This window comes from Microtus ochrogaster, chromosome 2 (genome assembly GCF_000317375.1).
Source record: "Microtus ochrogaster isolate Prairie Vole_2 chromosome 2, MicOch1.0, whole genome shotgun sequence".
NCBI lineage: Eukaryota > Metazoa > Chordata > Mammalia > Rodentia > Cricetidae > Microtus > Microtus ochrogaster.
This window is the reverse complement of record NC_022010.1, coordinates 44,605,783-44,618,665: the sequence shown is the minus strand read 5'-3', so window position 1 is coordinate 44,618,665 and position 12,883 is coordinate 44,605,783. Positions and strand designations below refer to the sequence as shown.

Sequence of the window (12,883 nt, the reverse complement as noted above, 5' to 3'; positions counted from 1 at the left end):
TCTCTCTCTCTCTCTCTCTCTCTCTCTCTCTCTCTCTCTCTCTCTCTCTGTATATCTGTGTAAGAATTTTGTTCCCATAAGTAAAATTTCTTACCCTGAATTAAGGGCAAGTATCCGTTAAAACTTGAAAATCGATTTGAGACAGATGGATCATGAAGAACCTTTACCCAGTTTTGTAATTTATAAAGCAAATATGTCATTCCTGGTTTAACACAATTATTTGTAATGTAGGTTTTTGTTTTCACTATGGACTGAAGTCTGGAAGAGTATGTTTCAGTTAGGCCATGTCAGGAATGCCACTCATCTGTGGCTTTGTCAAGGCTCCTTGGAGGCCAGGAGCTTGTGGCTTGAGACTTTACCTCCATGGCACAGACTCGGGTGAGCCCTCTCTGCTCCCAAAGTTCGCTGACCTCCAAATGGTTATTTATTTGGCCTTTTTCCCCCAGAAGGCTTAAGTAACGGAAGGACACACTCTGAGCTGCTGGATTTCCAGTGGGGCATGTTGGAGTGTGTGTTTATTATTTTTGTTAACTATTTAACAAGCTAGAGTCACTTTGTTAGAGCTGCCATGGAGTATGTGGTTAAAGAACAAATAAATGATTTCAAAAGCATCCACCACTTAGACCAGAGTGAACACTTAGCCTTACCACAAATTACAGGTCACTCTTGAGGGCTGCAGTCTGTGCCCATGGTCAGGGCTTCCTAGTCTGACTTTTTCTGCACTCTCATCTTTTAGAAAGTGGAATCTCTCTACCTGAAAATGCTGTGGTAAACAGAACTTGTTCTTTTGTTTAAGTTGGATTTAACAATATCCTCACTAAAGATCAGCAAGAGAATCCCCTGAACCCTAAGGGTTCTGAATGGGTTGGTGAGAGCAGGCAGACAGGAGTACAGCAGCCGTCCATATCTGCCACTTGGTGAGAGGCATCTGGTCATTCAGTGGTGCTCTAGGGCCGTTGGCAGTGCCCAAAGAAAAGCAGTCCCTGACACCAACTCTTGGGGCATCTTTCTTGAATGGCTGAGCTTTCACATAGATTATCAGGCAGATAAAATTGAGAAATGTTGAAACCCTGTGTGTCTGGGAACCATATGGTTGCATCCTGATTGTTAATAGTGACTGACATTGATATACAGAGACCCAAGTGTCCTGTGCCTTGGCAGTGCTAGTGTGTAAACATTTACCTCTGCACTTGAGAACTTTAGGGAACTAGAGAAAGGAACTTTAGGGAACTAGAGAAAGGAATTCCTGAAGTCAGTACCTGAGCATCACAAATCCTTTCCAGTGTTTCCTTGGCAACGAGCAGTCTTTTCGGCCCAGCCTCACCCGTGGTTCACATTTGCCCTTTTCTATTGCATCCCACAGCACAGCAATGCAGTTATCACCCAAGTTCATGGAACTTAGTCAGGCTCCATCTGAGGTCAGGAGGCAGGACTTGTGCCTTCTATTCCCTTGAGGCAGGTCTGTCCCAGCTCTTTCTTGGCCACTTGACTGTTTTGTGCCAGTGCTTGGAGTCAAGGCTGGGTTACAAACAACCTTGCCTAAAGGTGAACAAATAATATGTTGCCTTTGTACTTTGTGGTCCAGTAATGTGTACTGGGACCTTTTTACTTCTGTATGATGTACCTTAAGACAATGGTTTTCATTTGAGGGAAGTACAGCTGGGGTCAAGAATGTCTTTGGAGGGCATCATGCCAATCAATGGTGGTATGGAGTTGCTGCTGGGATTCGGATTTTTCTTTAGGGTTTGGGGCAGAGCTGTCTGTGTTACAGTATGTCTCAGGAAATTCTTGGCATGTTTAGCAGCATTATAGCAGTAGTGGGAACAGATGGGGCAGATATAGAGGGAAAACAGAATTGTGTGCTCTGCAGCATGGCTGGTTGTGGATGTGGCCACGCTGCCTTCACAGCAACCCTGAAGGCATTCTTTCCTACAGATGGGCTGCCCAACCTAGGGATGTCACATGGCTGACAACAGCCAGTGTGATTCCTGTAATGGCTCCAGGATTTTAATCTAGACTGATTTTACTAGTAACTTATACTCTTAGCTATCATATAATTTTAAACCATATTACATAGATGCCTATGTAACTACATATGTATGCTGGTAATGTGCTTTTTAAATTAGAGACAAGGCCAATGCCGACTCCTGTGGTGCAAACATCCTAAGAGGAATGAAATAGTTGGCTAAAACTCCCTCATTTCTGGCCGTGACAGGGCAAATGGCTCAAGGGCATGGAACTCAAGCACCCAGACTTTAGGTCAAGGGATGCAGATTCAAGTAGTTTACACAAGTGTCACTGGTGAGTCACGTGTCACATTTACTTTCTTTGGATGCTGCCAGAATATTCTGGTTCTTTGGCTTGGAGTTAATTTTGTGGGCTTCTGCTGAGTCCCAGATCTGAAAACAGGAAACATGGGATAGTTTTCTGCACTTCAGACTGCTTGGATCTAGAACTCCCTGGTTCTCTTCTACTCGTGCTGTGACTCTGCATGTCCCCGAAACCTTTCTGCCTCAGTTTCCTCGTACCTACAGTGATTAGGGTTGTGGTTGTCAAGTGAGTGGATGTAGGTAAAGCCCTGGGACTAGTGCTGGGCTCACTAATGAAGCCATCCCTTAGGGGAAGATCCTGTGGAAACGTCTAGCATGTGGTGGTGCCCTGCCCCAGAAGACATGTGTGGATTTCTGGGCAGAGCATACATCCAAAGAAGGAAGGGAATTGAGGGGCCCACGCTTGCCTAATACCTGCTACGTGCCAGGTGCTCTGTGCAGGAAATGTTCATCACACACCTTAGCACCCTGAAGAAGTGATGCAGTGTCACCTGAAAGAGCTAAGCCATGCCTTTCGGTTCCATTCCCTCCTAATCCCAAGGCACAGGGGCGAGGGGACCTTGCCTTGTCCAGTGTGGCTCTAGAATCTGGGCCTCAACAGACTTATGTCTGTCTGTCTACATGACAGTCACGGATGACATCATCCCTAGTGCCCCTGAGTCTGCATTGATAGGTGAGGAGGAGCGGGGTGGACAGCCAGCAGCCTATGATCCTGTCAGCTGACAGGCATTCTTGGAAAGCACAAATACAGCATGGCTATAAAAAGATGAAGGTGCACTGCTCTGAAAACTGTGAGCCAGTCGGGAGTGCCACTGTGGCTGAGTGACAAAGTGGGGAAGCAAACTGCATAACTCGCAAGTAGGGACAGTAAAGGCTAAGCAGAGATGCCGACAAGCCCAAGACCAGACAACCAGGCCCGAATTAGAAGTTGGCCAGCGAGAAAACACTAAGTTACTAAGCTCCCTAATGGATTCCAGTGAGTTGTTCTGGGAAGTGTGAAAGGGATCCTAGGGACCATGAGCCTGGGTTGCTCTGCCCTGCTCAGTAGCACTGCAGAGCTGAAGTTGAGAGCTGGGAGGCTGCCTCTATGACCTAGGGACTTCCTTTCTAACCGCCACTGTTCTTTTCCCTACCTAGCCTGTGGTTCAGAGCTTCAAGGTAGAGTACCCGGAGGTGTTGCTGTCCTGCATGGCTTCTGCTAAGGGCAAAGCAAGGGCCTTTTCTGACTTTGGATTGGAGGTAATCATAATGTAAACCCCTGTGGCATGGTGCTTTTGCCTCACTGGTCTCTGCCTAAAGCTCTAAAAGTCATAATCTTAACTCAATTGTTGATGCTATATGTGTGGTCTGGCATCCAGAAATTGGGTAAAAAGCTGCACAGATACTTAGAAAATGACAGAGGGGACCTTGGAGACCTGCCAGACTGCTGTCCTCACTAGGCAATGTTCTTGTGTGGGATAGAAACCTTTCAGGTGAGGAGAGGCAGGATAGCAAAAAGGCTATATATGTGTGCCCCCCATAAACAGAAGCAGAACCCTGGGGCTTGAAGAAAATCTAAAAGGATCTCATATCACCAACCTTAAAAAAACTATATATGTGTATGTATACACATACACACATATGTATGTGTGTTTATGTAATTTGTGTGTGTCCATGCTATAGTGTATATGGAAGTCAGAGGACAACTTGTGGGAATGGGTCCTAGATTCTACCACATGGGTCCCAGTGCACCCCACTCACTAACTTCTGACATCAAGGAGTGCCAAGCCCCTCTTCCAGACCGTGGCTATGGACAGAGCATCCTGGGCAAGTGGTAAGCTGCTCCTTGAGCTCTCCACACCTGCCACCAGCCACAGCAGAGAAAGAGCATGCACCGGGGTATGCATTCTTTTTAGCTTGACGTTTTACTTTCGGTGGTGATGCAAAGCCATGATTTCCTGGAGCTGTTGCTACTGTGACCATTCTCTAGCATTGGAGCAATTAGGTTTCTTGGCACTGCTTCCCAGCATTCCACCTCCCAGCGTCCAAGTGCTTTCTGCCCAGGCAAGTGTCTGGCGCTTGGAAGTTCAGGAGCATGGCTTCAGTGTATGGCTGTTGAAGCATTATGCCCAATACCCATAATTTACCATGTGAAAAACCTCAGCCTCAGAACTTATGCCTCTCAGGTGCATTTTGCTTTTGGAAATTCATAAATGTCTGTGTAACTTTGAGAGTTTTTAAAGTAGCATGGCTTTGTGACAGACTTCATCTTCTCTGATATGGGAAGTCCTTGTGGCCTTCCACCAAGTCCTTGCCAGCTTCATGCTGTTATTCACCATGTTAGCTGCAAACAGGGATGGGGTGTCTGAACCCAACCCGTACAAATTCTCCGAGTTAGCTCTCTAATGTGGATATGCTTCAGAAGAAATGTAGAGCTGAACCTATCCTCTGGGTTTTGCTCCATGGGCATGATGGATATGGGAAGGACTTTCCAACTGCCCCTTCGGGGTGATCAGGTGTGTATGTGCATGTGGTTTCAGGAGCTGCGTGAGGGCCCAGCCACAGCAGGTAGGATTTCTTTAGGAGCTGGCTCCCACTTTGACCAGTAATAGTTGGAAGTTTGAATTTTTCTTTTCTTGAGACAGGGTCTCTATGTAGTTTTGGCTTGTCCCAAATTCAGATTTTTGCCTGTTCTTGGGTTAAAGGTGTGTTAACAACACCCTGTCAACTTTGAACTTCATCATTGAGTTTTCTTTCTACTTGGCATGCCCCAGCTTAATTTCTGAGTTACACCCTGCCTCTGTAACATCCATCTTTTCCATGTATACCTGAAACCCTCTTCCTATTACCTGTTTCCATTGTCATTTATCCATACCCCACTAGAGTAATTTCCTGGACCCAGTTAGTCCTGAGTTTGATGCGTGCAGCACATAGGGTCTGCTGCAAAGGGTCCCTCTGTGGACTCGCGCTGCACCTCCTGTTACTTATCAGCTGTGTGGCCATAGGCAAACAGTACCAGCCTCCTGTGCCTCAGTTTCTTCCTCAGTGAAAGGCAAAGGCTAGGAGGCTTTAGTGAGATGGTATTTGAATGGTGACCATCCTGGTGTGATACACAGCTGTCTCCAGCTGTGCAGGTCAGATTAGTTGGCCATCCCCACCCCAGGTCCTCCAATGGTCTGGCTACTCTTTATTTCCTTTTTGGTACCTCCTTCCTGAACCCTGATCCAGGATGAAAATCAGACCAGGACACGTTACCAGTGAAAGTGTTTTTAATAGTTAAATTATTTAAATAGACTTTTCAATTTCCATGGGAAATCATAATTGTATCATTTTTGCAAGAGCAGGAATAAAAAGAGTGCACACACCCCTCAGAGGGAACGAAGAGCTAGCGCTGCACACTGTCATCAGTCACTGCTGGAAGGGAGAGGAGCCTCCACGAGGCCTTGACCCACAGGGAGAACACAGTATAAACGCAGCACGCACACTGTGCTCTGGTTGGAAGCTAAACAGAAACCTGCCAGCATTGGCAGGACATGTGGGGGGCTAGGAACTGGAGAACAATTTGAAGAAGCAGCCCCCTGTGTCAGAGGTGAGGGCAATGCAGGACTCGGGTGGAGTGGTCGAGCACAGAACAGGTGCAGGTGTGGTTCCTGGGCTCATACTTTGCTTTTGGGTGCTGTGTTCAAACGAGGAAGGGGAGGGTGGTGAAAGTAACACTGAGCTGGCACGTAGCTGCCACCTCACCTCTATTCTCCTGTTAGAGGGGAGAATAATTGCGCCCTGAGAAGCAATGAAAGATCTGGGCACAGACAGTAAGGATGCTGTTCAAGTTTATCTGTGATGGAATATCATTTTCCAAATGTGTTCTTCGAAATAATAAAAATAGTATTTTCCCCTCAGTATATTTAACTATCCCCTCCCATCAAAATTAACAAATTTTTTTGCTAATTTTCCTTTATGGGTAACTATGCCTGTGTTTGCAGGTAGAAGGCAAGGCCACACCCTTTCCCCAAACCTGAGGCCTACACATAACATCCCCAGGTCACAGGGACCCTCTCCGAGACAGCCTCCGGCACCTGGGCCAGGTGAGTAGGCCATATAGTCTGGGTGTCCTCTAGCCCTAGCCACTGCTGAGCTCCCAAGAATCTATAGGAGCTGCCTCTGAAGGGAGAGAAACTACATACAACATTTGACACAGCCTGGGGTGGGAGCGATGCCTTCTGACTTCTTGTTCTGTTTGCATTTATTTACTTGGGAAATGGGATGTGTGTAGATGAGGCTTAGAAAGAGAGGGACCAGCATGGCGCCTGTGTAATATCCCAAAGAACGCACACCCCTGGCTGTGCCTAGGAAAACCAAAAACTGCCAAGTGTGAAATGAGGGGAACAGACCCTGCAGGGAGAGGCTCCACGGCATGAACACACACGTACACCAGTACACACACTGACATACGTACAGCATAGAGGAGCAGAAATGCCCTGCTGTGCACAGCTGTTTCCTAATATAGAGAATTTACAAAATATAGAATTTGGTATAGATCTCCAAGGTTTCAATAATACAAAATAAAGAATACAAAAAGACAAGTTGGGGTTCCCACCACCCTACCCCAGTGGTATCCTCATTTGCTTGTGTGTCTCTTACACGCATACAACTAGCATAGTCTAAAGAAGGGCACAGAAAACTTGTTTTGTTTTATTTAATAAATATTTTCTTTTGCTCAGAGCCACCGCTCCTTGCTTGGTGTCCTCTTGCCTCCCCCTCATCAACAATCCTGTTTCCCTTACAGGGCACTGTCTGTGCGTGGAGGTGCGGACAGAGGATGGTACAGGCCACACCTCTCCAACTCCTGCATTCCTGCCCCCAAAACACCATCAGGGACATGGCTTCTCCACAGTGGAAAAGCAGACCCTAGAGATCCCTGGATGCCCCCAGGTCAGCTTCAAGCCTGCCTACCTACCAATCATGACCAAGGCCTCTCCTCAGGCCAGCCACCATGTGCCATGCTGCACCACCAACGAAGGCTCCAGTGGCAACCCCACCATGCAGCAGCAGCACCTGTCAGAAAACTCAAGGCTCAACTCAAGTCTAGCGGAATCTTCTGCCAAGGGAAACATCTTTGGTCAGCTTGGTGCTCGCAGGACACTGGCACCCTGGGTCTTGGCCAAAGGCCATGCCCACCAGCAAAGGCAGAAGTTGCTTCTGAGTCAAAGTAGAAATTTTACCAGCACAGTTGTGAGGCTGGAGCACAGGCCCCATCTGCTCACGGTGCAAAAGAGGTGTCCCATTCCTCTGGAGGCCAGGCTGCTGGCACCTCGAGCTGGCATCTGCTAACTGAGGGGAGGCCCTCCATTGAGGAAGTAGGTCATCATCTCACCCTTGCCCTTGACCTTGACCACACCCCGGCACTCCAGCTGGTATGTGTTGGCAGCCAGCACCTGGTACATGTCTGTAGTGACCTGAGGAGGCAGAGGGAAGGAGAGGACAGGCTGTCAGTGACCTTACCCATGAGCTGCTGTGGGCCCATCTACCTCTGTGCCTACGCCATGCTGCTGTCTTGACTTGAGAGTGGGGAAGGCCCTCTACCACTGGCTCTTGGGGACAGGGAGGAGCTCATCCATGGAACCTGCTTAGGAATAGAGTGGTGGCAGTTGTGGTCAGCACTTCCCTGTGCTGGGCACTGTGACAAGCACCTATGTGGTCAGCACAGGCTTGGGGCCATAAACTGTGTGGCTTCCAGAGGAGCATTGTCCCATGGAACTCAGCAAACAGATACTGCCAATAGCCGAGGGAAGGACTTGGGTCTCCTAGAGAATGGCTCCATGATGGAGGGAGGGCAAAGCCTGGCACCTTGGACAGCACCCAACAATTCAGTTGGGCGGGGCAGACAAATGAGAGGACATTCAAATTCAAACAGTGTAATACAGCAAAAGTAGAAATGGTACAATTAGCACTTGTTTGAACAGGCCAGGGAAGCTGACTTCCCACAGTGCATTGGGACCGTCAGGTGTGTGGCAGTACATCTTGTATGGGAATGGGACAAGAACCACAAGTCTAGGGGAATTGAAGGAAGGGACTGAAGAGCCATAGGCCCAGGGTAATGAACATGAACATGCAAAGGATGGAGAACGGGAAGGTAATTCCCATTCCCCTTGGATGCTGATGCCATATAGACCCCAGCATCCTCACCAGGCCTGGAAAACTGCAAGCCCTGCTGGGTGACCTTTCCCTACAGTTGTCTGCTCTCCTGTACAGCTGGCTGGGGAGGCCCAGGCTTCCCATTGGCGCTCTTAGGTCTCTCTGCCCCAATGTGCTCATCAGAGGCGGCTGCACAGGCCTGGGGCTCTGTCCAGGGTAGTGAAAGTCTGACCCATCCCTGTTTATCAGCCCTGACAGCCACATCACCCTGGGATCAGAAGAGAAACTCTGAGCTACGTGTGGCCTGCAGTGAAAAGCTCCTGGTGACCGAGGCCCTTCATGTGCATGCTGTGAGTGGTGGCTGTGCTTGGACTCACCTGGATGCGGTCAGGTACCCCAGTGCTGTCCATACGGCTGGCCACATTTACTGTATTTCCCCAGATGTCATACTGAGGCTTTCGAGCCCCAATGACCCCAGCCACTACAGGTCCAATGTTGAGCCCTGTGTGGACAGAAATCAGCCATACTTGTTAACTTAAGGCCCACACAAACCTGGCTTGCCTTTGCTAGCATCCACCTCTTGGCACGTGGCAGGTGCCGCTGACCCCTGCTGGCCTGAAGCCAAGTTTAATCCCCCAGTCTCGCACTTCTCTGCGCAATCCATTCTTGTTAGTGCAAGAAAGCAGGGATCTGTGCACACATCCACTGGTACTGTGTCCTTACCCCAACCCTTCCAAGCCCAAAGCTATGTGTGCCGCTTCACGGTCTCCAGTGGTGTCCAGCATAGTCCAATGCCTTCTCCTTTTAAACATATGATATTCGTGTGTCTGAGTGTATGGCACATGCATGTGAGGGTGCCTGCAGAGGATGCTGGAGTTAAGGGTGGCTCACTGGATTTAGGTGCTGGGAACCAAACAAAGCCAAGCACTTTGGAAGTGCTCTCTAAACACTAGGCCATCTCTCCTGCTGCCCAATGCCTTTTCTTAATCTTCCCTCTTGATCTATTTTCAGCAGCAATTCAAAAACCATAGCAAACTCACTCAAACTCACTCTGTCTCCCTTTCTAAACCGTTGGTTTCTTGAGACCTTGCTCCTAGCCCATTTCCCTGTCCTAGTCTTGTCTCTTTCTCAAGTCCTGTCATGTGACTTTTTAACCCTACAGGCTATTTCTATGCTAGTGTGACCACCTTGCTGCACACATTGAGCTTGGTGGCATGGCCTTTGGAATAGAAGCCATCTAAGACTACTTAGCTGCCTGCTCGTAGAGTGTCATTCCATCCCCAGTCTGGTCAGTCCAATGTTGAGACAATCTACAAAAGGGGAATGGGATGAGTGGGGCAACATTACATGAAACCAAGGACAGAGTTAACACAGACACAGGCTCTGTGCTGGCTACAGCAGCAGCCTGGCCCAGTCCACAAAGCAGTGTGCCCAGAGGGCACAGTAAACAACCTCTTGAGGGGTAGCCCAATTCCCGACACTTGGGCCAGAACAAAATATCTCCTGGGGACATTAGTGATCACAATATTGGTTTTTAGTGATGCAATATTTCAGTTTAATGTGCTAATTTTGAGAACTGAAATGCCAGTATTTTTGTGAATTACTGTTACTTAAAAAATTGACATCTGAATCATTTATGACTTGAGACATACTCAGGGAGTTGATAATGCATGAAACTTTTGACCAGAACAAAGATCTGCTCTTTAGAAAGCATTTCCACTGCTACAAATCTCAAGAGAAGGGAAGACTGCCTCGACTGAGCTCCCTTTGCAGAATGAGCTGGCAAGCACACTGCAGAACAGCCCTGTGCCCTCCGGGAGCAGCACACTCAGAGCTTCAGTTCTGGAAGTGTTTTGTGGATGGAGCATGGGGCCTGTGTGAATGCAAAGATGGCTGTAGGTTCGCTCAACTCTTCTGCAGAGCTAAAACTTGAATAAATTCTGCAGAGCTAAAACTTGAATAAAATGGTTAGAATTGATGATAGGGCTTAGCCAGAAAAGGGGCTTCCCATTAATGACCTGAGTTCAATCTCCAGGACCTACGTGGCAGAGGTTGTCCTCTGACCTACACACACACACACACAAGCTCTGTTAAAGCCATCCCACAAGACATTTGCCAAAGATGGAGCCCAACAGTATAACTCAGTAGAGCACTTGTCTGAAGACTGTGAGGCCCCGGGTTTAATCCTCAGATGCAGTCAAGTGAAGACACACAAGCTTAACAGCACATCACACCCTCCCTAGTGACTGTCCCAGTGTGTGTGAACTACACAGCTTTCAGAGTAGTCAACTGGCCCACACCGAGAACTCAGAAGTAACCAACCCACTCACTGTACAATAGGGGCTAGAGAAAGATCACTGGCTGCTCTTTCAGAGAACCTGAGTTCAATTCCCAGTACCCACTTGGCAGTTCACAACCATTTGTAACTCCAGTTCCAGGGGACTGACAGCCTCTCTGGACTCTGCAGGTACCAAGCGTATACTTGGTACACACACATACTGTGACAAAACCGTTCTGCACAAGAAGTCCTTAAGTTTACACTGATTTAAAAGGCTAAAATGTGCCAGAGACAGTAGCTCACATCTATAACCACAACACTTGGGAGGTTGAGGTAGGAAGGCTATAAAGAGTTCCTGTCTTAAAACACCAGAAAAAGCTGAAATAAAATCATTGGCCAAAGGTAGTCCACTTTTGCCATCAGAGTATATGTTCAATATACTTATAAGTTTGCAAATATGCTAATAACATGCATGTTTTGTATCAAACATTAATGAGTATTTGGTTTGACTGCTTTTCATTTTTACTGAATAAGTCTGGTGTAAGACTGGCTTGGGATGGAACATGGGGAGAGCCCACAAAGCCCCCCCCCGACCCCTCACCAATCTTCATCTGGAAGTTGTTGAAGGAGTGCTCATTGATGTACTTCATCTGGTCCATCAGCTTCATGGCGAAGTCTGCGAGAGCTTTGATGTGGGTCTTGCCGGCCTTGTCATAGGTAGAGTCGTTGAGGCCAGAGGCAGCCATGTAGGTGCTACCTATGGTCTTGATCTTTTCCAGCTGCCTGAACCGATCCTCACTGATGATCTAGACAGGAGGGGTTCAGACCTGAGTCACCCTCACATGCTGGGGCATTGAGGTTCACAGGGTGGAGGGCAAAGTGGAAGTAAACACGGTAGCCTGGTTTTGTGAGTCCCCTCCTTACACAGCCAGAGCATCAATTCAAGTGGGCTCCTCCACACTGCTCCACTAGACAGGGCCTCTGGAGGACAAGGTCACTAATTATTACCAGGTCTCATGCCCTTGACAGGAGAGTTATGTGTCCCTTACTCATGAAAATCTCCCCTAACTTTATCTAGTGTCCCTTTTTCTATTTCCAGGCTTCTGGAAACTTCACAGACACTTTCACCTAACAAATCACTTGAACGCCCTAGGGCGTCAGCCCTTCGAGCACTGCATATTCACCTTTCCAGATTGCACTCTGCTCCTGATGTGATGGAACCCTCCTTGTTGGCCTGCACAGATGATGTGCTCCGCAAGGATTTAAGGAATACATTAAGCAATGGCTTGTTTTCCTGCCTGCCTTCTTCCTTTGCCCAGGTCCCTCCTGCTCCCAAAACCCTTCACAGATACTGGGTCATCTCTGCCTTGGGGCCACTTGAGGCTCAAATTCAAAGAGAAGGGCAGAAACCCCAGCTCCCACACATCCACCCAGTGACCTTAGGCAGGACACTTAAGGTGTGAGGCCTTGGTTGTCTCACTGTAATCTATGCCAGGTTCCTGCATCAGAGCCTCTGCCAGATGGAGAAAGGGGGCAGCAGGGACGTGTCGGGGCCCCGGGAGCACCTCATCAAAGTCTGCGATGATCTCATTGAGCAGCCGCAGGCACTCAACACCCTCATTGTTGGCCTCCAGCTCCACATAGAACTCAGAGAAGTTGGCGATAGAGGCGAACATGACAGCCACACACTCGCAGGACTGGTAGTATAGCTCATCATTGCGCCGCTCACGGGCCAGGAAGTGGGCAGCCACATCCTTGGGCAGAATGTTGTGCAGCAGGCGCCGGTTATAGGCCTGCAGCTCCTCCATCTCCTCCTTCTCCTCCGTGGCCTGGGGATAGAGGACTCAGTGAGAAGGGACAGAAATGGCCCTAAGCAGTCGGTGCCAACTGGTAAGTGCCGGCTGTCTCTGCTTCTGCATGTTCTCCAAACAATCCCACTGCCTCTGGCTAACAAAACACGTGGAAGAAGGGAACAAAGAGTCTGCAGGTCTCCCCAAAACTGGAGCTGGCAGCTGAGAGGAGCCATGATCCAAGTCCACGCTCCAAACAGCCCTCCACCACACCCTAACCCTATGTTTTCTCAAGATTAGAAAATGCAATCAGAAAAACAGTTTGCCAGAATGGCTCTACTAGACTGGTCCCTCAGGAACATGGCTCAGGT

At 48.4% G+C, this 12,883-nt stretch overlaps 1 protein-coding gene across 2 annotated transcripts in view; it reads right to left on the bottom strand.

Annotated features, from left to right (window-relative positions):
- Positions 1–5,560: 5,560 nt before the first annotated feature.
- The window catches only part of Adcy5 (adenylate cyclase 5), a 148,159-nt gene continuing 140,836 nt past the window's right edge, over positions 5,561–12,883 (bottom strand). For both annotated transcript variants that reach the window (XM_026785808.1, XM_005344888.2), the window contains exons 18-21: positions 12,288–12,551; positions 11,324–11,528; positions 8,822–8,946; positions 5,561–7,765 (exon numbers count right to left, since the gene is read on the bottom strand). In XM_026785808.1, the coding sequence (XP_026641609.1) occupies positions 7,637–7,765; positions 8,822–8,946; positions 11,324–11,528; positions 12,288–12,551 (723 nt within the window). In that variant the 3' untranslated portion in view covers positions 5,561–7,636. The remainder of the gene's footprint in view (positions 7,766–8,821; positions 8,947–11,323; positions 11,529–12,287; positions 12,552–12,883) is intronic.